Below are 27,407 nucleotides of genomic sequence, written 5' to 3' on the forward strand. Positions count from 1 at the left end.
GAAATGGCAGAGTTTGCATCCCTAGATTATTTGACTTCAAATGCTTTTTCTACTAGTTTCCTGGGTTCCTTCCACACGATCAAGGAAAGTTTCAGGTCTTAGGTAGTTCAGTTTGCAAGGGTATGTGAGATTTGTACATTAAATCACTCAAACCAGATAAAATACCAATAACTGAAGGTCCAAAAGAGAATGATGACTATTAATCCTTGGTATCAGGTTTCTCTCCAATTAAATCTAAAGAATTTTCAAATTTTTGTTTTGTATTCATTTAAATACTTTCTTAAAGGACATTTTAAGTATACTTACCTGATTTGGATCAAAAGGAAAAGGAAAAGGAAGAGGAATTGGAATCTACAAAAAAAGAGGGGGGAAAAGTGAATTGTGAATAAAACAAAATTTTGTTTTAGCTTTTTTTCTCATTAACTCATTTATCCATCCATCCATCCATCCTCCATCCAGTACTTATTGAGCAATTATATGCTCTCAAAGGAGCCCACTTTCTACTTGGTGGAGCTTCGATTCTAAGGGATTTTAAATTATTTTTTTCCCTCAAGAGGTATTCCTGTTTTGTTTTTTTTTTTTTTTTTGGCTTAATTAGTCAAATCGAAAGCCAAGGAATCTGTCTTATGTGCTTGATAGTTCTTGTGAATCTGCCAGTTTCTCTATAGTGGTTTATTCTTTGATTTTAATACTACTCTGCCATCTGGTGGAAGGAAGTTTCCATTTCAAATACTAGTGATTCTTTGTTGCCACACGGATTTACATAAGATGTTAACAGAGAAACTTAAATCTTACTGAATTTCAGCCAGAAAACGAAAAGGGAAACAATGTCTAGCCTTGACTAGAACCAAAATTAGCAATTAATTAGCAATTAATGATAAATGCAAGTACTTAGAAATCCGGGATATGTGAAAACATTAAAGACTGTTCCATTGAGTACTGTAACTTCAGTGACAAATTTCCAAAAGCCTACTTAAAGTTGTGAAATAAACAGTTTGAAATTAAATACAAGCAAAAAGGTGTTTATTACATTTAGATATAAAACAAAAATCATACAAAACCATGTTTGTTTTCAAAGTAGGTGGTAGACAGGAAGTTAAGCAAGATTCTATTTTAAAATGTGTGTGAACTTTTCAAAATATCATTGCTTAAATACCGTCCAAATGTAACACATCTCCAGTCTGTGTTACCGCCTCATTGTCCTGATCCTTCGCCCAGATTGTCCTGATCCTTCGCCCAGATTGTCCTGATCCTTCGCCCAGATTGTCCTGTCGTTCTCAGGTGCGTCCCACACACTTGCAGTGCCCTCCGCCTACAGCGCCCCGCCCACTCCTCAGCCCTTGGGACCGGGCTCCAATCACGTCTCCTCTGTCAATGAAGTCTTTGATCACGGCCCAAGTCAACTTTGTATTTACATCTAGAAACACTGATCAACTTATATTTTTACATTTACAGATTTCTCTCTCATCCGATTGTGAACTTATCTCATAGTTTTTGTATTTCCAGCCCTCACTAGAGACCCTACCATGCAGTAGACACTCAGTAAATATTAATCGAATGAATGTTATCTGTCTGTATGAGTGTAAGTATTACATAGAGAGTGAAGGAAATTCTATTATGTATTTAGCACTCTTCTGGCCTTTATTTACAAATGTTACAAGAATCTAGATTTTAGAAGACATTGGAGAGCAACTAACAGGAAGAGTAAACTAATTATATTGTTTCACCTGTGAAAAAAAGTTACAGAGAGCTGGAAAAAAAAAAAAAGCAGCAAGATGATTTAGAAAAAGGTATTGAAAGAGGTATTTTCTTCATGAAGAGCACCTAGGCTCACCACAGTCAAAGGAATTCAGTATGAACACCTTTTTGATGGCAACTGGAAGAAGTCACTGATTATTCAGAGGGGGAAGTCCTCTGGCCCCTTGTCACATTCCACCACAGGCTATGCGGGGCGGGGGTGTGAAGAGCTGATGCCTGGCAACCTCTTAAAGCCTCATATTTGGGTATGAAAATCTGGGAAATTTAATAGCCATCATCTAAGTAATACATATGTTTTGTAATTTGAGATTCCTCAAACCCATGTTTACCAAGGGCAGTTGGGGAGGCGGAGGTGCGGGAAACAGGATCTGAGGAAAAAATGGTGGTCCTGGTGGTGGGTAAAAGCCAAATCTCTGTAAAAAGAAACATGACGTCAGTTATTTCAGACAACTGTAAACTTTAAAAATGATGAGCACCGTATTTGAAAATACAACGAGAAGTTTACCTGTTCACTGGTACTTCCTCCAAATTGTTCAAGCTTGTAAAACAACAACAGCAACAAGGTGAAGCAACATATGCCAATACAGTATTTGTTACAGAGATTTTATGAGAATAGGTAACAGGCCACTATTCGGCAGTACGCCCACCAGTGGTGCACCTTCACTTCTTCTTCTTTTTTTTTTAAGATTTTATTTATTTATTTGACAGAGAGAGACAGCAAGAGAGGGAACACAAGCAGGGGGAGTGGGAGAGGGAGAAGCAGGCTTTCCGTGGAGCGGGGAGCCCGATGCGGGGCTCAATCCCAGGACCCCGGTCTCATGACCCGAGCCGAAGGCAGACGCTTAACGACTGAGCCACCCAGGCGCCCCTGTACCTTCACTTCTGAAATGAAAAGCGTTGCCTATCGAATGGGGAAATGTCGAATTAATTTTGTTCAGTGATTTAGAAGGTGTACTTTTTGCCTTTAAACTTACTTCGGAATAATGTTTTCATTTACGTTTCTTAAGAGTAATTACATGTTGCATGCCTCTTTATCTTCGAATCAACAGTGTTCTCAATTTAGTTCTCAGTGTTTAGAAGTTCAAAGTGAAGGGAGTATAGTACTGTAAATTTAAATTTTGTATCCCCAAACACAAATTTTGAAAGCTCCCTCACTTTGAAAGCTCCTTGGTTACAAAACGTGCAGGAAAGAGGATTTCTTGTCTACTGGGTGTCCTACTTATTCGGATTGTAGCTGATACAGATGACACTCCTAGATCCCATTGGTATAGATGCGGAAGGCATGGCTGTAGTCAACGTGAGATGGACTGGGGTAAAGATACCATAAATGAAACTCAATTCAAACTGCATACTTAGGACTTAGGTCACTGTGGAAGAGGAGTTCCATCTGGCTAAATTTATTTGAGAGCTTCCTATTTTCCAGTCAGGATTCTTATGTGCTTCAGATGTATTTTTGTTATCTTTGCACTACTCTGAGGTCATTCTTATGACTCATTTTACAGACTGAGAAGCCATGGGTCAGCTCCTTGCTCAAGGTCACCCAGTTAGCAGATGGCACGTGGGACTGAGATTTGTCCTGGGAAGACTACTGGGTGAGGACAAGTGATAAATTCCTGATTCTACAACTTTCCTGGACTCTACCTTTCTCTTTTGTGAAATGAAAAGATACAGGAAAGGCTTCCTAGCCCAGAAATACTGTCTCCAGAATGGAAATGGAGTGGACAATGGAGGAGGTGTACTCACAGGGATGGGCAGAGCAGTGGCAATGCTCACAAGGCCAGCCAAGAGGAGAAATTGCATTCTGAAGGAAGAGTCTGGAATTGAAGGGTTAGAAGATCATTTTTAATTTTTTCTAAGTCCTATTTCTGTTGTAAATAGGCTGCTTACTTAGAGCTGTTGAAATAGTGGTCAAGCTAAATTCTGCCTCCAGATTTAGGTTTTGTAAGCCTAGAACAGTGCTTTAAAAAACTTTGAATGCCTTCAGGCAAGACATACATTCTTGGGCTCATAACATTGCATACAATTCCTACTCTTCCTTATAATCTCACAGTTTAACCTATAGCTGTTTGGTCCCTGAAGTTATTTGAATTTGTGACCTCTACCCACCAATCTTTAAACACCAGTGTTGCATCATGCTTAGTATTGGGGACATATCACCACTGGCTCAAATGAGATTTCTTTTTTTTTTTTAATATTTTATTTATTTGAGAGAAAATGAGCAGTGGGGAGGGAGGGAGGGAGAGAGGGAGAGAAAGAGAGAGAGAGAGAGAGAGAAGCAGATTCCCCACTGAGCAGAAAGCCCGATGCAGGGCTCGAACCCAGGACCCCGGGATCATGTCCTGGGCCGAAGGCAGATGCTTAACCCAGGTACCCCTCAAATGAGATTTCTTATATAATATACAAATAAATCCACCTCAAGCTTCTACCCACATGAGACTTACTAGACTTTCACATAGTCTGGATGCTGTTACCGACAATTATAATTTCTCAAGAAGAAAACGATAGGGGAAAAGTCTTGTAAGGCACAGTGGATTGGTAGAGAATAGCACAATACTAGTAAATATGAGTAAATTCAAAAAAGGAAATCAGTGTGGTCTTTACTGGCCAGCAGATTCTGAAAGCAAGCATTTTTATGGTCTTAAATCACATTTAATTCAAATTAACTTACCATGTGGGTTTCAAACCAAACCACTGTACTCTGGAATTGAATTTTGAAAGAAAATCAAATTCATCACATTCTTTTTTTTTTTTTTTTTAAAGATTTTATTTATTTATTTGAGAGAGAGAGAGAGAGAGTGAGAGAGAGAGCGCAAGAGGGGGTAGGGTTAGAGTGAGAAGCAGACTCCCTGCCGAGCAGGGAGCCTGATGTGGGACTCGATCCCGGGACTCCAGGATCATGACCTGAGCCGAAGGCAGTCGCTTAACCGACTGAGCCACCCAGGCGCCCATCATCACATTCTTAATAAGACTTGTCACCAGCATCTGAAGCAAGGTATAATCTCTTTATAAAAGGCACTCTTCAACTATTTTATATATATTTTAAACTCAACTATCACTTATCTTCATGCTATTTTACTTTGCCTGAATTAGGCAACTTATCTACCTTTCTCTTCTTTTTCAGGTTTCTCCTTTGGATTTTCTTCCTTCAGGATCGAAACCCTTGAATTTTCTTCTTTGATAAGTGGGCTTGCTAGAAATCATAAATTACCCAACACGAGAAAATTTTACCTTCTTTTACCTAGTGCAATAGAATCAGCCCAGAATATACCGTATGTCTTTTTAATTACCTTTGCTTCAAATGGCCCTCGGAGCAAAGAAGTCAAGGAGCAGTGTGATCTTCTAGAATCTGTACACCCATCTAGTATTTAAGCCATATTACTAATGCCTTTATGGTCATGGGCAATATGAGTCACAAGATTTAAAGCTAAACTGAATAAATGGTTTCAGACTAGAAGTCGAACTTTTTCTAAAGTATCTCACACAGAGATAGGGCTTAAAGACTGATGACTGAGAAAATAACTTCATCTCCTTGGTTGGGATTAGAGCAATGTCTTTATTATAAACAAACCACAATTAAAAATTGTGACTACCAAGAATATTAAAGTACATCCACAATATATCATCTAGGGCAGCAATATACAAGGGAGACTTAGTGGACAGAAAATTTAAGGTTCTAAAATTTTCTATTATTAAATAATATTTATCATTCCAAAATGAACTTATTTTCAAATAAAACATTTTAATAAACAGGTAGTGTCTTTATAATTAAAATCACTTTTCACTATTCTAAAACATTTAAAATGGTAATTTAGTTCTAATTAATACCTCCAAATATAATTTCACTGTTCCTAACAAATTCATAAATTTATAACTAATTAGTTAAGACTTCTCATGACATTTCTTTGCAGCTACAAATAAAAACATTCTGAATTTTGGATTAATTTCTAAAATTATTTCCCTAGTTGGAAAAAATTATATATAATACTTAGATTTTGATTATTCAAATTGAACTTAATTATTTAGAAATGACTGGTGTGATATGATCTGGTTAAGAAGTGACTCACAGAGCTAAGAAAATAGGTAATACAATTTTGAAGTTAATCAGAGAAAATTATTCTGATAAAAAGCAAACTTTTCCATAAGTTCCTTCAGATGAAATTCCTTGGGGCACATTCTCTCAGTGACTACAACAGACAAAGCTCTTAACCACAACAACACATTTTTGATTATTTGAAAAAATAAAGATAATTGCATTGATATCTTTCAGATAGGAAAATATGTAACAAAAACATTTTATTTTCTTTTAAATATTGTTAAATAGAATATAGAAGGTGACAGGTTCTTTTATGCCTTAGTTCAGACCTTGGAAAAAGCTCTATTATGGTTTCTTATTATTTTTGCAATCTAGCCTTTACTGTATTGTTATCAAAGAAGAAAGTTCAAATGAAAACACAAATTTTCTCTTATGACTGATTTCTTGCTATCAATTTACAGTAGTAATATTTATCTCTGACCACCTTGGACATTAAGACACTTCAGAGCTTTCTCAATGAGATACCACCTCACACCAGTCAGAATGGCTAAAATTAACAAGTCAGGAAATGACAGATGTTGGCGGGGATGCGGAGAAAGGGGAACCCTCCTACACTGTTGGTGGGAATGCAAGCTGGTGCAGCCACTCTGGAAAACAGTATGGAGGTTCCTCAAAAAGTTGAAAATAGAGCTACCATATGATCCAGCAATTGCACTACTGGGTATTTACCCCAAAGATACAAAAGTAGGGACCCGAAAGGCTACGTGCACCCCGATGTTTATAGCAGCAATGTCCACAATAGCCAAACTGTGGAAAGAGCCAAGATGTCCATCAACAGATGAATGGATAAAGAAGATGTGGTATATATATATACAATGGAATATCATGCAGCCATCAAAAGGAATAAGATCTTGCCATTTGCAACGACGTGGATGGAACTGGAGGGTATTATGCTGAGCGAAATAAGTCAAACAGAGAAAGACATGTATCATATGACCTCACTGATATGAGGAATTCTTAATCTCAGGAAACAAACTGAGGGTTGCTGGAGTGGGGGGTGGGGTGGGAGGGATGGGGTGACTGGGTGATGGACACTGGGGAGGGTATGTGTTCTGGTAAGCGCTGTGAATTGTACAGGACTGTTGAATCTCAGATCTGTACCTCTGAAACAAATAATGCAATATATGTTAAGAAAGAAAAAAAGAAGAAGAAGAATGTGGCAGGAGGGGAAGAATGAAGGGGAAATCGGAGGGGGAGAAGAACCATGAGAGACGATGGACTCTGAAAAACAAACTGAGGGTTCTAGAGGGGAGGGGGTTGGGAGGATGGGTTAGCCTGGTGATGGGTATTGAGGAGGGCACGTTCTGCATGGAGCACTGGGTGTTATGCACAAACAATGAATCATGGAACACTATATCTAAAACTAATGATGTAATGTATGGGGATTAACATAACAATAAAAAAATTTAAAATCAAAAAAAAAAAAAAAGACACTTCAGAGCTTTCTACTGTCTATGTTATCTTTATATTACTTTTGAGGACGTGAAATGTGTAGAAATTTTGCAAGGCCCCCCTTCTCCCAACACACATGGACAGCTGCACGACAATTAGAATTAGTTGTATTGAGGAGTGCATAGTCATCCATATATTAAATTGAATTTAGTAGAAAGCACTTGAATTTATTTATTTTTTCTGTTTAAATTTACATTACGACAAAGGACATTAATAAGCATCTACTATTTAGCAACTGAATATTTGTTTCCCATAGGAAACATCTCCCCCAACCACACTCACACTTTTTTTTTTCTTTTTAAAAGTAGTAGGATCTAGGAAGCACAATTATAATTTGATTTGAAGTGTGAGTCCTGAGTTGGTCTTTCACATAGAGTTATTTAAATAAATGACTGGAAATAAGCTTGAGTAAGCATTTAGATTTTTATTAGGACGTTAAGATACTGAAAATAATACACATTAACAACAAAAGAGCATTATTCCATTTTCTTGAAGTGTACATGATAATATGAACAAAATGTAGTATTTTCTTCAAGTTTTATAATTAGTAAGTATCTCATAAATGGATGCAGAGAGTGATGAGTTAAACTGTTCACAAATAGTACACAGTATTTTGCATATGTTGACTTTATTTAAAGTTTTATTACCGAAGTTAATGTTAAATGCTTGGTGCATACACTGTTAGCAAGCAATTACTCTCATTGTCTTCTCAGACATGCAAACATTTTACTAAATATAAATCTACAAGTATTGTGGCTGCATATAATTTCAGGAGTGGTCAGAAACACAGGAGGATGCTGGAATGTATGAGTTCTTTCAAATCATAATTCAAAACAGGAGATTTTCATCTATGTCTTCTGTAAAAAAACAAAGCAAAACACACTTTTAGAAAATAGCCGGAGTAGTAATATAAACAAATAATGTCAGAGCTGGGGGATTAGAGAAACCATCTAATAAGACTGTAGGATGGTTCTCAACCCTGGTAGGGCATCAGCATCACCTGTGAAGCTTTAAAAAGATACCGTATGGTTTCACTTATATGCGGAATCTAAAAAACAAAACAAATGAACAAACAAAAAGCAGGATAGAGAACAAACTGATGGTTGCCAGAGTGGAGGGGGTGGGGAGATGGGCAAAATGGGTGAAGGAGGGTGGGAGATACAGGCCTCCAGTTATGGAACGAATAAGTCACAGGGATAAAAGGTACAGTGTAAGGAATATAGTCAGTGGTATTGTAATAGCTCTGTATGGTGACAGATGGTAGCTACACTGTGGTGAGCATAATGGTAACATATAGACTTGTTGAATCCCTATATTGCACACCTGAAACTAACGTAACATTATGAGTCAACTGTATCGCAATTTAAAAAAAAAAAAAACAGATACACCCTCAGGCCATACCCCTGGCCTCCTGAATCAGAACTTCCAGGGATGGGACAATGGCATGTATACATTTAAAAAGCTCCATTGGTAGTTCTAATGTAGGGTTGAGAAGGACTAGCAGAGGCCCAGCCAAGGAAGTGTCAAGTATGCTAACCTCTAAGGATTGTTAAAATATAATAGAAATAAGAAGTACAGTGCCAATTAAATCAAATTTCCAACCAAGTAATTATTATTTTTTGTGTATGCAAAAAGTTAAGAGAGTTAGAGAATGCACACACCAGAGTCAGGGGGCAGAGGGAAAGGCAGAGAGAATCTTAAGCAGCCTCCATGGCCAGCGCAGAGCCCAATGCAGGGCTCTATTTCACAATCCCAAGGGCATGAACTGAGCTGAAATTGAGAGTCAGATGCTTAACAGGCTGAGCCGCCCAGGTGCCCCTCCAACCAAGTAATTATAGGTGCCCCTCCAAACAAGTAATTATAAAAGAACTTGCTGCCACACCTATGAAAGAAGACAGCATCCTTTAGGGGATATAAGACCACTCCTACCAGTATGGCTCACCCTCACTCACTAATTGTTGAACAAATACTTAAGCAGATAAACCTGAAGCATACTAAACTACTACCCCATCTGGGACACCAGGTAATTTTCCTGCCCAATGTAAGTCTCTGCCCAAGAGTAGGAAAGATTATGAACTTTGGCATATTTCTTTTGAATAATGGCTTCATTTGTAAAACGGACATTTTAGTCTCATGACTTGTAAATTTACTTATCGTTGTGTTTATACTTTTTGTCTTCTTTCTGTTGTTTAGATGAGAGATGTCCTTCCTGTTGACTTTAGGCTAATCCTTTGCCTGTGCCCAGGATCTCTTCTGACCTCAGAAATTCTCCCCTAATTTTGCCCTTTTGCTTTTCTTTCTTATATCCTCCACTTTCTTTCCTCACTGGGCCCTTCCTATTAGCATTTAAATAGACTGCATATCCAGCCTTGAGAACAGTGCTTGGCACTATGTGGACCATCAGTAAACATCTGTTGAATGAATGAATGAGTCAGTGCTCAAGCTTATTTTATTCCCAGAAATCCTTCCCTCAACTTTATAGCCCTCTTTAGCTCTGTCCTGCCTTGAAACAGCCACTCTTTACCATATCTCATCTATTCTTTCTCAGTCTATACAATCTGGCTTCCATCTCTACCATTCCACCAAAATTGCTCTTACTAAGGCCACTCAGGGTATCCTTAGTTCTATGTAAAAGGAATATTCTTGGTCTTTTATCTTGACATCTCAGCAGCATTTGGCACTGTGATCTCTTCCTCCTCTTTGAACACCTCCTTTGACAAGGCACTATCCTGTTTTCTTCCTTCCTTTCAAGAGACTTTTCATTCTTCTTCGTGAACTCCTTCTTCCTCCTCTATCATCCAGATATTGTTGTTCCTTGGTGTTCAACCCTCGAGCCTTTTCCATGTAACTGAACACATTTTCCCTTTTATGGTGCTAATTACTTTTTGTATGCTCATAATCCTCAGTACTTAAATTCCAAAATGCCTTCTTGAAAAGCTGACCCATATATTCATCTATCAACTGTACATTGTCTCCCATGTACCTAAAAGTTCAACATGTCATAAATGGAAGTTAAAATCTTCCCAAAATCTGCTTCTGTTCTTGTGTTTTCTATCTCCGTGCCTCTGTTTACCTGCCTGGCCTGAGCAGGGAACCTGGGTTTCATACTTCTCTTTCTCTCAATCTCTCTGTCTGCTCCCTGCCCCCACATATTTCCTAGCAAACATTGTCTTATTATTTCTATACATCTTGAATATGTCTATATTCTTGAATATGTCTTGAATATGTTTATATTTTTAAATATATCTTGAACAGTTTTCCTTTTCTTTTTCCCTACTGTAACTGCCCTAGTTCAAATTCTCATCAACTACGCCTGAGCTTACCACACACATCCTCTCAACTCTTCTCGGGCTTCTCCACAATGTAACCAAAAGAATCTTTCTTAAATACAAATCTAGTGAAATCACTCCCTTGTTTAAAACCTTTTCATGATCCTCCAGTACTCTTAGGATAATGTCTTTAACTGGTTTAGTAGGACCTGCATGATCTGACTCGTTTGCTCTGTTGGTCTCACTTAGAAGGTTCTTCTGAAGATTAACGTGGATACATGGTATGTCATGGGCACTAAATAAATAAGACTCCTCCACCTTTTAATTAAACCTCATTTTTACACATAAGGAAAATGAGACTTGCTGAGGTTAAGCGGTATGCCCTAACTCACGTAGCTAGTTAATGACAGAGCTGGAATATTTGAGCACATCTAGCTCAGATAAAAGTCAGTTAAAATTCAGGAAAACACTGGCTAAGATTTATCTTGTCCTTCTGTGGATTTCTCAGCCATGAGGGAAGGAAGAGCATACTTAAAAATATTTTGTTTTGTTTTGTTTTCCCTAGCCACATCCCAAAGCAGTAACTTGTTTACTTATTCTGACTGAATATTAAATATCTGCTTTATTGGTTTACTATGTGATAATTCTTTCCCTTCTTCAAAATAACGTAATCATGGCCAAACCACAGTGAACAAACAAGATCATTAGGAGCTTTTCGAGTCACTGAGCTCTAAGCCCTTCCTGCTCCTCCCAGACAACCGCCCAGCACAGAGCCTGAGTGAGACTACATGCTGAAGAGTTGCCAGAAGTTTTAGAACAGTGAAGCACAACTGGTTTCCTTAAATAAATGGACTCTGTTCCAATTTGATCACTCTGTTAAAATTAAATGCCATGTAAAAGGGCATACATAAATATGTCCTATCCCAGCTAAGTTTCCCCCCTCTTGATAATGGTGGGGTGGGGAGAGTGGGGTGGCTGTACTTGGGTATATTTTGTCCTTTTTTAAAAATTTAAACTCAATTAGCCAACATATAGTACATCATTAGTTTCAGATGTAGAGTTCAGTAATTCATCAGTTGCATATAACACCCAGTGTTCACCACATCACGTGCCCTCCTTAATGCCCGTCACCCAGTTACCCTATCTCCCCACCCATCTCCCCTCCAGCAACCCTCAGTTTGTTTCTTACAGTTTAGAGTCTCTCATGATTCATCTCCCTCCGTGATTTCTTCCCATTCAGTTTTCCCTCCCTTTCCCTATGATCCTCTACAGTTTCTTACATTCGACATATGAGTGGAACCATATGATAATTGTCTTTCTCTGATTGACTTATTTCTCTCAGCATAATACCCTCCAGTTCCATCATGTCTATGTAAATGGTTAGATTTCATCCTTTCTGATGGCTGAGTAATATTCCATTGTGGAATATTCTTCTTTATCCATTCATCTGTCGATGGACATCCAGGCTCTTTATCCATTCATCTGTCGATGGACATCCAGGCTCTTTCCACAGTTGTTATAAACATTGGTGCTGGACATTGCTGCTATAAACATTGGGGTGCAGGTGTCCCTTCAAATCACTACATTTGTATCTTTGTGGTAAATACCTAGTGGTGCAAATGCTGGGTCATAGGGTAGCTCTATTTTTAGCTTCTTGAGGAATCTCCATACTGTTTTCCAGAGTGGCTGTATGAAAAGCCCACAGCCAATACCATTCTCAGTGGGGGAAAACTGAGAGCTTTTCCCCTAGGATTAGGAACACGACAGGGATGCCCACTCTCACTACTGTTGTTCAACATAGTACTAGAAGTCCTAGCCTCAGCAATCAGACAACAAAAAGAAATAAAAAGCATCCAAATTGGCAAAGTAGAAGTCAAACTCTCGCTCTTCACAGATGACATGATACTTTATGTGGAAAACCCAAAGACTCCACCCAAAATTTGCTAGATCTCAAATTTTTCCTTTTTAACATGGAAATTAGAAAAGACAGTTTTAGCCATTTTTAGGAGTATATTTGAATTTATAAGTAATGTGCTTATAGAATAGATGTTAGAAAGGAAATTGGTATTATTTATGCAGGTCTCTGTCTTAATAGCTTGTTAATTTCCTATCAGTGCTAACAGGGTATAAACAGTATGTTACAACCAGGCTCCAAGAGCTCCTCCCACATTACAGTAGGGCTGTCTGCCTGACCAACAGAATATGGCAGAAGTAATGTATGTCACTTCTGCGATTAGGTTATAAAAGACATTATAGCTTCAGTCTTAGATTCCCTCACTCTCTATTTTCTCTCCGATCACTCACTCTGGAGGAAACCAGATGCTGTGCTGTGAGCAATCCCATGGAGAGGACCACATGGTGAGGAAATGAAGCCTCCCAACAGTAGCCATGTGGGTGAGCTTAGAGCAGCTTAGAGCAGAACCCAAGCCAGAACCATCCAGGTAAACTACTCTTAGATTCCTGATCTTGGAAACTGTGAGATTTTAAGCTTCTAAGCTTTAGAGTTATTGGTTACACAGCATTAGGCAACCAATACACAGCACTCGGTGCTTACAGAAATACACATTCTTTGCTCATTACAGTTGTGCTTATTTCACAGAATAATATTGCAGAGGAAAAGAGCTAATCTTTTCTGCTTACCTATTTATAATAAGTAAGTAAATCTTCCGACTCTCCACTCTTTCTCTTTAATTTCAAGGCATTGTACGTACCATGAAGAATATTTTTAAAATGAAGGTAACACAAGTTACCTCTTTTTGGGAAATTCTGACCTTTGATGAACTCACTTTTCTTTACTGATTGGGTGTACATTCATCCTACTTGTATGTTGTGAACATACATATAAAACCTCTGCTTTAGAGATTTGATGTTTACTGTTGATTTACATTGTGCAAGCAGCTCTGATTCTTCATTTTTTGAACATCTTTCCAATCTTGATTTTTAAAAACATGCTTGCTCATAAAAATCAGCTTTAACTTAGGAAAATAAAAGGAAGTACATTAAGACATAACCTAGCAAAACAAATGTCTAAATTCCTCCATCACAGGAGTAAAGAAAGAACCCTCGATTATTATTACTATTATTATTATTATTATTATTATTATTATTTTTGTCATTGAAGATGCAGTCATGGATTAAAGGCATAATATCTGGACACAACTTGTGATATGAGGCCCAATCTCCAGTGCATCCGTAATGAATTCTAAGATTTTTCTGACATCTCTCACTGGCAGAATCAGACTTGCTGTTTTACTCTTTACATACAATTTTTAGAAGTTTGAACCAATACCCAGGTTAAGAAAAGATATAAAATCCCTTCTTCCTCAGAAGGGTAGCCTTCTGACATCTGGCACAGCTCTGTGGATTGACATCATTTTCTTTGGCTTAGGCAACTGCTAAGACCTCAGTGTAGTTATCCCCTACATACTCCCACCTGGTACCCTTTGAAAACAGAGTATCGTAAGGGAAGTAGGAAATAACCTTGCCATGACAGCATGTGCACTGAGGGCCTTCTACCTGCAGTGCTGCCACCTTGCTGTCTTGAGGTTTCAATCTGAGGACACAGCAGGACCTCTCTAGGAGGGTTTAGGGCTCTGCTGGAGAAAAGGACACCCCTCTCCCTGGGCTGATGATGAATTTACCTTCTTTAATCCCAAAGCAATGGCCCCACTCCTTCAGGGTGATGTGCTTATCCTTGTTGGGGTCACACTCCTCAAAGAAGCGAGTTATGCAGTGTTCCATGGGCACCAGAGATGCTCGCAAAGGAGCAAGCTCAGAATGAGTCAAGACTCTGCAAGAAAGTAAATGGCAGTATGTTAAAGAGTAGCGTGTATATCAAAGTTAACTTTTAGGATAACCAAGGCATTTTCCTTCCACAAGGTTGCTACTTATGCCAAATAAATAGTACACTCATGAAAAACTGCAAATGAAAGAAACTATTTATGGGTAAGATAGACAGCGCTTGGGATGTCACAAGCTTTCCTTCCTCGCAGGCATGTATTCTCCCACGATCTTAAATTTAGAGGGATGCCCCCACCAGCAATCGTGTTTGTACAACCTGGCTCTTACCCACTGACCGTACCTGATTGTTCCAGGTGTAGGCACTTTACCCAAGTTGGGCCAATCAGATTATCTTGGGAATTTAGGATCACGAATGAGAAAGAATTGAAGGAGTCTCTGTTGCAGGCTGGGTCCTAACATTTAAACTTGGGAACCATGGTGTGGCCATATTCTGTTCTTTTCAAAGCAGTTTTGTGTTTAGACACCTAACCACATTTGTTTGGCATCTCAGTGTTCTAAATCAGAGCTGGGAAACTTCTAAATTTGTTTAGAATTATCTTTGTATAGATAAGTAAGATATTATATCAGGGAGATGACCTAGTAATGGGAAGATAAAGAGTTTTTACCTGTCCATAGGATGTTGGTCAAGTTCACCAAACTGCCAGTGCACAGGATATACATACATGTGGTAGTTTTTCTTAAAGTCCCTTAAGAGAAGGTCAATGGAATGGTCCCCAGCCAAGAGCCTCTTTTCATCCAGGTAAATTTTCTTGACCTGGGGTTAGGAAGGGAGAAAATCATGGGGGAACCAGACAAGTGAAATGGAATTATCACTTGCTAAACTACTTAAAGAGTGATAGTGACATGACAGAGGAAAATAAGCCCAGACCATCATATGAGACCAAATGAAATACTTTCTAATCAACACTATAGACTTTCTTATTTCTACAGAGAATAACAACTAACATTAAAAAACAACAACAACAACAACAAAAACCTGTGGTTTTCAGAAGAGATTTAAGTCTTTTGATTTTTCTTTTAACCGGGTACTATTCATCACAGTAGAAGAAGGTTTTAATGAAAGGGGCTAAATTGACCTAAGCAAAATTACTGGTAAGTTAGTAAAAAGTCTTGCTTTCCCCCCACTGACATACTCCATTCTTAGTTCTCTGTGTACTTCAGTCCAGTGTCTGCTCACAGTCTAGCCGTGGTGTGACACCACTTGGCCACCCCCATTAAAATTTCCCTGTTTTGTATGTAATGCTCTCAAGGTTTTCATGATGATGTATTAAAGAGAGAGGACAGAAATTATTTCTGGGCACTTTACATAAAACTCTCAGCTTGTGATGTTACTCATGAACTAACTGGAAGCAATTAGAACAGGGCGCTTGGGTGGCTCAGTTGGTTAAGCAACTGCCTTCGGCTCAGGTCATGATCCCGGGGTCCTGGGATCAAGTCCCACATCAGGCTCCCCCTGCTCTGCGGGGAGCCTGCTTCTCCCTCTGCCTGCCACTCCCCCTGCTGTGCTCTCTCTCTCTCTCTCTGTGTCAAATAAATAAATAAATAAAATCTTAAAAAAAAAAAGGAAGCAATTAGAACGGAACTTCTATTCATTCCCATGGCCATATTCACCAACCCCCCTCCTTGTTAGCATGGATGAACTTCCTATGCTCTGAATATAAGCCCAACCCTTCACTGGTGCTCAGGAGCCTACTCCTTTTCATCTCTTCAAGAACACCCTATGGCAGTTGGGCACCTTTTCTACCCCTCATTAGTTTTTCCTTCTTTACTGGGTTACCACCAGAGGCATACAAACATCCGCTACCATCTCCCACTGGTAGATGGGACTCTTGAACTCACATTCCCCTCCGGTTGCCACCCATCTCACTTTTCATCTTTATAGCAAAATGCTGTGAAAATATTGCCTATACTTGATGCTTCCACATCCGTCCTCCTATTCTTCTGAACCCTGTCCACTCAGGCTTTTCTCCTCTCCATTCTGCAGAAACAGCTTCTGTCAAGATCACCTCTGTGACCACCACATGCCATGTCAGTGGCCAAGTCAGTCCTCATCTTACAACCTTTAAACAGCATTTGACACAGTTAATTCATAGCCTCCTTCTTGTCTAATTTTTTTCTTTATAGCATTCCATCTGAAGTATCTTATACATATATTTGCATATTTATTTACATGTTTATATATTTGCATGTATGACCATATTTGCAATATTTATACACACACTCACACACATACACACACACATATACACACATCTACACACACACACATATTTGTTCACAGTCTCTTTGCCTAGAATGTAAGCTCGTGAAGGCAGAGATTTTTGTTTGGTTCATTGCTGTATCTCCAGTATGTAAATCAATTCCAGATACCCGAGATGCAATCAATAGCTATTTGATGAATGAATTATCCCTGAGAACTTCTGGAATAAATATTCTAAACTTTTAAATCTTAATATATTACTGACTTTGCAAGTAGGGGATTTCTCTTATATAATAAATCTGTCTGGCCTATGAGGGCAAAAAAATGTTTAAATTTAAATAATATGTCTGGGCCTGAACATAGAAATGCTGAATTGAGGTTCACTTTGCTCAACCAGGGCTTGCTCTAGGGTATGAGTTAAAGAGTCCTTGCTCAGGCCGCTGCCCTTTGAGTAGGAATGGGGTGGTTTGGCCATGTCTCAAACCTTGTGGCATGAATGGTGACCACTACTATTCTGTTAGTATATATGAACTTACCAGGTGGGGGAAGGCAAAGTGGGCTCTTACTGATATGCAGAGGGAGGTAGGCCCCCCCTTCCCCCAACACACACATCCTTTTTCCTCAGGCCCTGTAGACAGACACTTAGGTAGCTGACCTGTGGGTAACTTACTTTATTTCTCTGCTTCTCATTTAGATATCCAGCATGTTCAGCGTTCGGCTCATAAAGCTGCATGAGGATATTCTTGAGCCAGTCTCTCATCCTTAGGGGAAACTGAGTCACTTCAAAGTCTGTACAAATAGGAATAGCTATTCCAAGGGGAAAGAAAAGAGATTTTAATCTTTGGGTCCTACTCCTGTCCTATGGCAAGTAGTTGTAATAGGAGCCTAACAACATCTGGTGACTGACGGCTCCCTTACCGTCCTACCCTCACAACAGTCTCCTTAACCCCTGGTGGCACAACAGGACCGCCAGGCTGTTCGGAAAACATACCAGATACTGGCTTCCATTCAAAGAAATTCTGATTTGATTGGTTTGGAATGGATCTTGGGCATCAGGATGTTTTAAAAGTTCCAAAGATAATTTTGATACACAGGCAGGGCTGAGAACCACTGCTCCTAGAATCAGAAAGTTGGCATGTGGAGGTGGAAGACGCAAGAACTCTTTATTAGGAGAAAAAAGACAAAAGTGGAAGTTAGATTATGCTGTGGTAACAAATCATGTTCAATCTCAGTGGCTTAAAAGAACAAAAGTGTTTTGTTTTTCGTAGTTTTATTGAGCTCTAACCGACACAGCACTGTGTGAGTTCAGGGTGCACAGCACAATGACTGACATCCGTATTTTGTGCTGGGACTGCCACTGTAAGTTTAGTTAACTGTTATCACCTCATCCAGTCACAAAAAGTTTTATTTTTCCTTGCGATGAGAACTTTTAGGATCTACTCTTTGAGCAACTTTCAGATATGGCAGTGTTAACTATAGTCACTGTGTTGGACATTCGAGTCCAATACAAGTTGGCAAGAGGGCTCTGCTCATGGCAGTCTCTCTGGGGCTCAGGATGATGAAGACACCACCATCTCCACACAAGGTGGAGGGAGCATAGGCATAGATGACCAAACACTAACTCTTAAATATAAGATGGTTTTGGCTGAAATTCCATTGAACAAAGCAACTCATATGGCCACATTTAACATCCAGAGGGCTGAGAAGTTTAATACTCTTGTGTGTCAGGAAGGAGAGGAGAACTGGAAATATTAGTGAGCACGGCTAAAGTGGAGAATTACTTAGTGATAAGGAGATCCAAACACAACTGAGAGTATCTTGGTAAAAGGAAGACAATTAAGAAAACTTCTGGAAGGATAGATTATCATAAAATTTCTTGGCAGAGACTTAACGTACTCGGAAAGAGGACAAGTAATTTAGCAAAATTCCAATGATTTGTCTCAGTTATTAAGTGGTAACATTATCATAGTGGTTTTGCAACCTGGCTGCACATTGGAGTTGTCTTGGTTACTTTAAAAACAAATGAAACAACAATACCAAAGCCCCAACCCAGTCCAATTAAATCAGTCTCTTGGAGTTAAAGCCTGGGCATTTTTCTTTTTCTTTTTTTAAAGTCTCTCCTTTAGGGGCGCCTGGGTGGCTCAGTCGTTAAGCGTCTGCCTTCGGCTCAGGTCATGATCCCAGGGTCCTGGGATCAAGCTCCCCATCGGGCTCTCTGCTCAGTGGGAAGCCTGCTTCTCCCTCTCCCACTCCCCCTGCTTGTCTCTCACTGTCTCTCTCTCTGTCAAATAAATAAAATCTTTAAAAAAATAAAAAATAAAAAAATAAAGTCTCTCCTTTAGTGAGCATCCTAGGTTCAGAACTACATTAGCCTTTTTCTGTTTGCATGTAGGGGTGTATATATATATATATATATATATTACTCAGATATGCAGAGATTCACCCCAAATCCTCTCAGCAACGGTGGAATAGTGGAGGAATCTTACATTTGCAGGCTCCAAAATAATCCAGCTGTAGTTGGTGCCCTTTTTTGGTTCCCTCCAGTTTACACTTCGTAGCAAACAGATGACAGGAGCTAGCATAGGTCTGATTGTCAGTGCCACAAACCTAGGACAGACAAGCGTGAGAAAAAGCTCATGTTTCTGAATGTACATTGGGGAAAGGCCCTGCTCCTTAAAGCTTGTAGACTGATCAACTGTGCCAATGATGTGGTCAGGTAAGTGAAGTTATTAAAGTGATAACTGTCCCATTTGGTAAAAAAAAGAAAAATCAATTAAATTTGGTGGTGACGACAATTTAGCTCTAGATAAGCTCAGTAGAACGCAAACTACAGATGTTCCAAGGATACAGTGAATTTTAAAATGAGTTCTGAAGATCAATGCCATTATTACCATCTTAGGGCACAGGGGAAATTCCTTGTTTTTGCTGGATTTTTTCCTATTCAATATTATTTCAAGTGTTAGATGATAACCTGGATATTTGTCTTTTTTTTTTTAACCAAATATTTCAATTGCAAACCACTTTCATTTGAATCACTATTTGGGGCCCCTTGGAGACCCTTTTGTAGAACACTTACTTGGTCAAGGAGTTTTGTAGGAGGACAAGTCACTGAATCTTGGCAAACACAGTGGGGTTTTCCCTGTTGGTCAGCCTTACAGATGTGTCCTCTTTTACACTGGAAGTTCATGCAAGAATCTAACAGGAAAGTTTGGACAGGAACATAAGCAAAGCTGAACTGAGTATGCAACCTCAAATTCATCCAGATAATTAGCTCCATTTGCATTAATGAGAGAAAATTTGGGAAAATATTAGAAACCATTTTAATGGACATGTTAATGTTCAGATGGGACCCTCCAGCATCAGACTGTTTTACGCAATAGTTTAGATTTTCTGTGCAGCTTGAATTGGGAATTAAAAAAGAACAACAAAAACAACAACAACAAAAAAACAAACAAAAATTAAAAAGAACAAACAGCTCTTCTTGGCCTGCCTACAATGGCCATAGTCTGGAGTCTATAATTCAAGGATGTCCAAGTTGGTTAGAAGTTAAATAAGCCATGACATTTTTATTGTGTTGAAATTAAAAATGTTTGTGATAGGGGTATGCAATTGGGAATTAGGTCTGAATTAAATATGGGGTCTAAATTCACTAGTAAGTTATGGATTTGAGATTAAATAAGGTAGAATTAATTCAATTCTTCTTCTCAGAAGCAAAAGGATTTAGGACAAAAGAAAAACCTAGCTTTCATACTAGTATTACAACAAGACTTCCAGTTTGTAAACATATTTGCCCATAGTTGTATATCAAATGCGTGCAAAAGAATGTCAACAACTTATGAGAACATTTCCTTGGGGAGGATTTGGGAGAGGAAATTTCTGTGAAGCAGTGACAAATGATGGAATGGGGAGAGCCTCACGTAACCATTCCATTTCTTCCTTGATACCATCACAAGCCACTTGCTTAGCCTGTACTCACCAATACCGTGCACCATTCTGTTGTCTTCATACGAACTTTCATCTTCTTTCGGTGAGCTCTCTGTTTTCTTGGCCTTTATAATAACAAGGGAAGAAGCTGAAGTCTATTTAGGGGAAATCCATTACATAATTTGTATTTCCACTGCATACCTTCACAAAGCTTTTCATACCCAAATCATTTCAGATCTCAAAAAGACACCAGCCGTAATTATGGAAATAGACAGTAACCCTTTGAGAACGGGAGCCATTTGTATCTTCAACTGGATTCAGTGCTATATCTCTGGAGATTACTCAATCAAAGTTGGAACTAACATCAGGAGTAAAGTTGGAACCTTCCCTTTGGATTTTGGAAAACAGTAGAAATGTAGTATTATCATGTGATTCCATAGTTAAGACACAATTACATCAGTAATCTCTATGAAGCTGTTGATAAAGGTTTCTTACCAGGTTTTTTTTTTTTTTAAGATTTATTTATTTATTTTAAAGAGAGAGAGAACAAGTGTGGGGAGGAGGAGCTGAAGGAGAAGGAGAGAGAAACTCAAGCCTACACCACGCTGAGTGTGGAGCCCCACATAGGGCTTGATCTCACAATCCTGAGATCAGGACCTGAACTGAAACCAAGAGTCGGATGCTCAGCCAATGGAGTCACCCAGATGCCACAGGTTTCTAAAGTGTAATAAAACTCTTACCTTAAAATGGCAGCAGAGTTCTCAGAAAGCAAGGTTACTATTGACTTCGGCCACCAAAAGCTATGTCAAGTCCTCGTGCATGGCTGCTGGGGTTTTGCATGAGAGCTCCAAATGATTAAACAACCAATAACAATATGCTTCTTCCTACTCCTACTCTGCTGCAGTTTTCTGATGATCATTTTGGTGTGTGTTTGCTTAATAAAGTTGTAGCTGAAGTCTTTATTCTTAATCTTTATAGTTAAATCAACAGCATTCCTGGATCTCTTACTATGTTGGAGGCATTTTGCTAGACATTGGTGATTTAACTTGAATATTACATGGCATCTACTCTCAAGACATTACAGCGGTAGCTGTCAGTGTCTCCCATCCCTCAGATCTGTCAGATTTTATCATTCTAGTGAGCTCTAGCCACTTTCAACTGCCTGTATCTGTATCTCTGTGCCTGAAAAACCATGGCAATCTATTTGGCCTGCTCAAAGGACAGACCAAAAGTGCTGGGGAATTAACACCTCTCCTAGCAATTCTCAGTCTGTATAAATGCCCCAGCTCCCTCGATCTCCAAATGGGGTAATTCAGAGGACTGTGCTTTACATGGCTTTAATGATGTACTTTTGATTAGCTTCCTTTCCTTCCCTGTATCACGTTCCACACCTCTTTGTTCCCTGAACTTCTCAAATAAACTGTACTAAAACCCAGGATCTACTTCTAGGGGAACCCAAATAAAACAGGCACTTTCAGCCTAGTGATGGAGATGCAGAGGAAAATAAATAATTTTGATATATTTTAATAATATACTGATAGAGATAGGCATAGGAGACTGAGAGCACAGAGAAAGGTCATGGCTATGTCTTGATAAAGCTAACTGCTCTATCAGAAAAGCATTATTGTAAAGAGTCTCACCCCTTGGTATTCTCCAGGTTCACTGGTATCTACATTCCCATTCTCACGTGCTCTTTCTCTTTCTCTTTCCTCTTCATATCTGAGGTGATAGGAAATGGACTGAGATCTTTCAGCCTCTATGAAGTCCTCACTTGGGATGAATTCATAGTCATCACTTGCATCGTGTCGGGGGTCATCATCGCCATCATCATTAGCTCCATGATTTCTGGGCGTGATGTTACCAGCTTCAGTAGGCTCCACAAACAGAGCCTCAGAAACAGACTTCTTATCTATCTCCTCATGGTTGCTGATAACTTCTGGTTTTTCTTCTTTGCTCTGCCATTCAGCATCTTGATTGTGCTTATTAATTTTTGATGCAGTTTTGTCTTCCATTTCTGCATTGGAACTATCCTCTTGTTCTTGGTTACCCAGCTCAGATTCATCTTTCTGCATCTTGCTTACTTGAGTTGGTTGATAGGACTCTTCCAAAACATCATCAGATTGGGTACTGTCTTCTTCCTCCTTGCTGTTAGAATGCTCCTTGGGAAATTCTCTCTCCCTTTCTTGGTTATCATTGTGGGTACCAACTTCACCTGGCTCTTCTTCCCCTTCCTCTTCTCCATTGGGAATATTTGGATCCTGCTCTTGGTTTCCTTGATCACTTACATCTGGGCTATGTTCGTTGCTCCTGTTCAGCTGAGGATGTAAATCATTGATTGGTTGTTCCTGTTCTTTTTCTGTTTTTGTGATGCTTTCTTGTTGGTTAGGATCTATGATGGAACTAATATTAGGAGCAAGGAAATCAGTGTTCTCTGGGAGTTTTTTCTTTTGAGGCTCACCCATATCTTCTTTTAGGTCCAGTGTATCTTCAGATGGTATATACTCCAAATTCTCACTTAAGTCACTTTCACTTTCCTCTTCATCCTGCAATCCAAGCTCTGGGCTATAACTCTGGTCCTGATCTGCTGACTGGTCATGGTTTTCCTCCTTTGACTTTAGTACTGAAGATTTTTCAGCCTTAAAAGAAAGGAAGTTTACTCTTGAAACAAATGATAATGGAATATCTACATTATATTTATAATTCATAAGCCAACACTTAATAGTCATTATTCTTTCTCATCACATAATATCAGGTAAACTCATATATGATGTTCTTCACATTCTATAGCTACAAGTTTAACTTGAATTCAAATTTTATGAAATGACATGATAATATAGAAACTTGGCTGAAGGTGTAAAACTCATTCTCACAGTTCTGGTGATTGGAGACAGTTGATATCATCATCATCTTTTAAAAATTAAGCTGACATGAGTGAGAACAAGCTAATGTCCTTGACTATGCTTTGAAATCAAGACCTTGGGAAAATTAAAAAATTGTAATAGTATAACCATGTTACTTTTACCTTATGGTTGGGACGGTCTACAGACACTGCAATTTCCTTTTCATTTTCTGCATCTTCAACCCCTAACATGGGGGTTGCAGTGTTGTTAAGTGTTACCAATATTTCAGCCTGTTGGATGGAACTCAAGGGATCAGCAGTTGGTTTGGAATGATCAGACAGGAACCTTGCATTTGTCTGAAAAAATTAGAAATTGGCTCATGTTATTCATGTCTAGATGTTAACGTTTAAAATTTCTAGTTACTCTCTTATTGTCATCATTATTAGTAACAATATGCTTCACACATAATATCACTTAAAAGATACCCTCTAGGGGCGCCTAGGTGGCTCATTTGGCTAAGCAGCTGCCTTCGGCTCGGGTCATGATCCCAAGGTCCTGGGAACGAGCCCCGCGTCAGGCTCCCTGCTCAGTGGAGAGCCTGCTTCTCCCTCTCCCTCTGCCTGCTGCTCTGCCTATCTGTGCTCTATCTCTATCTCTCTGTCAAATAAATAAATAAATAAAAATCTTAAAAAAAAAAAAGACACTCTCAGAATGTTTAAGAATACAAGCAAATGTCCAGATTATAATGTTAAATGAAAACAGAGTCTCAAACATATTTAAGAAAAAGAAAAAGTTATATATGCAGAGACTGGGTGGAAATAGAGCAATAATTATTTCAATAATAGTCATCTTTGAGTTTTGGAATTATTTTCTGTGCTTTTCAAACTTTTAAAAAATATTCATACTTCATAATTTTGAGAACTGTTGTTTAGCAGAAAGTTAAAGTCAAATTAAATTAACCAAAGGATATAACACTACATTTTCTTAAGTTAACTTTTAAGTACTCACTGATAATTAGCAGAAAAGATATAAACTTTTTATTCAATATTTGTTTATTTTCTTAACACAATCAGCCTTATATCCATCAAGAAATCTTATAATAAAAATAATTTAATGTAGAACTAATTCAAAAGTTGTGTGAAACAGTACACTTAATTTGAGTAGAGAAGAACAGCTATGGAGTATTATTTCAACTAGGGGGATGGCTCTATTTCTAGCAAGACTGAAGGCATCGATGAAGAGCTTGAGTAGGTTGAGCAGTGATATATGATGGAGACGTTTAACAACTGGACTTAGAGATAAGAGATCTCCCTTCAAGTTTTGACTTTGTTATTAACTATCTGTCATTTGACAAATTGTGAATCCTTACCCTGTCATCTATCAAGGTGAAGTGAGCAGAAATATCAAGGTAAGTTTATGCATATATAATAGTTTGTGAATTGTAAAAAGTTACCCAGGTGAAAAATGACTATTGCTAGCAGTGAGATCATACAGTGGTAACACTGTGAACTGTCTGATACCCTAAGCAGGTATTCACCACAAATCTTTATTAGAGAGATGCTATGGATGCTCAGATGTCAGGCAGATCTAGGTGTAAGTACAAAACTCAGATTCTATTTGCACTGACTTGTTTTTATTAGCACATTCTGTTGTACCGATTATGTAACATGAGGAAAGACATGGGAGTACAGGATTCATTTTAGATGCTGTCTGCTTCTTGCTTCTTATCACCTTCTCAACTAAAAGGAGTAATGGTATTTGAAAACATTTCCAAATAAGCCATTTATAAGAGGGAAAGGAGAAAGAACGGTGGCCAGTCTGGCAGGTTGCCCGCAGGGGCATCATGGAAGGCAATGGAAGGAAGAGATTTTAGGCTTATTAGTGGGGAACTGCTCCCCCTCTCTGCACCCTTCTTCCTCTGCTCTGCCTCCCTAAGCTGGAAGAAATGCACAAAAAGCATGGCAGCTTTTCTTCTTTTAGAAATTTTCTGAAAACAAATTGTTTTATTATTATTCCCACAGCTATAACAAAATAGCCTCTGGAAATTTGTGTGGAATCTCCTAACCACACAGAATCCACTTACTTCTGTAGAATTCAGGCAGATGGGGAAAATGATACAAGATTTTTAATAGGTAAACCCTATGAGAAGATATTTAGCTTTTTAGCATCTGACTGGATCTGCATGACAAACTGTCCTAAAGAGAAAACATCTAAAATGTGTCTATATGTAGATGTGTTATTCAAACATTTGGTTGAAAGACACTTTTGATGTCTGTTTACATAGTGGCAACAGCTGCAAGGGCAAAACACATTTTTTAGGAGAGAACAATGGGTCTGTGGAAGCTTCTTTCTGTGCTGAACATAATTTATCCCACTTTTGTAATTTCAGAGGACAATGTATAATTTCAGCTGGAGTAGCTCCAGCTACTTAAGCATAATCCCTAGCAGTGTTGTCATACATTCTGTTTTTGAAGAACTGCTTGGTCTGGGTGGCATGTTGGTCTTTGCTGACACATCTGTCAACCAAATGTGAGCCACCAGCTATCCAAAAAGCAAGGACAGAATCCTAGACAGCGGAGAATGAGGAAGAGAGGGATGAGAGAAATTACTTTGTCTATTTAAAGGAGATTGATTCCTCCATTTGGCGAAAGAGAAAAAAATGGCCAAATCCTTTGGTTTGATTGTAGATGATATGGATCATTTGGGAAATGATCATCCAAGCCGTGGTTCCATTAACAACAACAATAAAAACTTTCACGTTATTTTAAGGCTGCTGACATGGTCTCAAATGATTCTGATTTGTGTGTGGATGATTTATTGCCATATGAATGGTGGGGCCAGTATATCTGATTGTGAAGAAAAAAAAGTTCTAGTTCTGTCTATTTTCAACATGTTTGCTTGGACAGTATCCCCCCCCCCCCCCAAGGATGAGTTAGGAGCCGATTTCTGATTATGATACCGTTTCCTGACCCTAACCCACCGGTTCCTGTTTTATTACAGACTCAGAATTGATGAGCTAGTATATATTCGAACTTGGAAGAAAATGCTGCTGAAGAGTATGGATATGCACTCCCAAAACTTCTCATACTAATTTCTTGGGTTTCTCATACTAAGTGATGAACTTCCATAGGAAAATTTATTTCTCCCCGTTCTCTTTGGCTTTTGTGCCCTGGCATATCCCCTTTCTAATAACTGATAATCAACATTTTCAGTTTTTAATTTATTCTATCTTATAGAATCTGGTAGTTCCAAAAGAAGTATTCTTTTAGAAAGTATTTTATCTCAATTTTTCTAGTCATTCATTCCCTGCTTGGGAAAAAATAATATTAAAATAAAAAAAGAGAATTTCAAACCACTATATGCACACATTTTCTTTTTAAATGGAGGATGTCTAAATTAAATGTCAGGAATGAGAGATGTAACAACAGATTAAAAAAGGATATTTACCGGGATTGCAGCTGCAGTTCCCAAAATGTATAGGAAAAAAAGCACAGTCTTCATGTTTTCTAGGCCTGTGAACCAAGAAGATAATTAGCAGTGGTGGGTAAAAGTTTCCTTGTGAAACATTAAAAGATAATCTTCTTAGCAAATATTGATCTTTGTATTTAAAGGTGATTATTGTCTTTGTGGACTAACATGTCTGGAAAGATGGATTAATGACAGTTTTTACCCTATGTGTCTCTGTGAGAATGACTCCTTGATTTTCTGGCCCAGCTGTGTTCGGCAGAACCTACCTTTCTTTATGCCTGTGTTTCCTTGAATAAAGGCGCTATGCAGATTTGGGTCTTAAGATTTGTGAGTGTTCACAGTGAATATAAAAGTGACAAAGTGAAATAGTATAGTATGTCAGGTTGGGATAAAACAACCTGCCTCTTTGGTGGTGGAGAAACCCATACATTCAATGCAGAGTTTTAGGAATGAGACACTGTACTGCCTAAAGCAGTCATCAGCGTTCATCTGATTTAGAGGTCTCACACTGGCAATCTGTGGGTGGGTGGGTGGTGGCCTGAAGATGGGTTTGGTTTGGTGGGCACTGTGTATTTTAAACTAGCATTTTAAAGTCCAAAGGT

The 27,407-nt window shown here is 38.7% G+C and overlaps 1 protein-coding gene across 3 annotated transcripts in view; it reads right to left on the reverse strand.

Moving 5' to 3' along the window:
* Nucleotides 1-7,707: 7,707 nt before the first annotated feature.
* SPARCL1 (SPARC like 1) overlaps nucleotides 7,708-27,407 on the reverse strand; it is a 50,662-nt gene continuing 30,962 nt past the window's right edge. For 2 of the 3 annotated variants that reach the window (XM_032400763.1, XM_032400764.1), the window contains 10 exons: nucleotides 26,785-26,849; nucleotides 23,520-23,693; nucleotides 22,138-23,133; nucleotides 20,550-20,622; nucleotides 19,650-19,768; nucleotides 19,060-19,180; nucleotides 17,244-17,380; nucleotides 14,979-15,127; nucleotides 14,214-14,362; nucleotides 7,708-8,160 (listed from right to left, as the gene is read on the reverse strand). In XM_032400763.1, the coding sequence (XP_032256654.1) occupies nucleotides 8,132-8,160; nucleotides 14,214-14,362; nucleotides 14,979-15,127; nucleotides 17,244-17,380; nucleotides 19,060-19,180; nucleotides 19,650-19,768; nucleotides 20,550-20,622; nucleotides 22,138-23,133; nucleotides 23,520-23,693; nucleotides 26,785-26,838 (2,001 nt within the window). In that variant the 5' untranslated portion in view covers nucleotides 26,839-26,849 and the 3' untranslated portion in view covers nucleotides 7,708-8,131. The remainder of the gene's footprint in view (nucleotides 8,161-14,213; nucleotides 14,363-14,978; nucleotides 15,128-17,243; nucleotides 17,381-19,059; nucleotides 19,181-19,649; nucleotides 19,769-20,549; nucleotides 20,623-22,137; nucleotides 23,134-23,519; nucleotides 23,694-26,784; nucleotides 26,850-27,407) is intronic. The other variant, XM_032400765.1, reaches the window with a different exon arrangement.

This window comes from Phoca vitulina, unplaced genomic scaffold (genome assembly GCF_004348235.1).
Source record: "Phoca vitulina isolate PV1807 unplaced genomic scaffold, GSC_HSeal_1.0 scaffold3, whole genome shotgun sequence".
Lineage (NCBI taxonomy): Eukaryota > Metazoa > Chordata > Mammalia > Carnivora > Phocidae > Phoca > Phoca vitulina.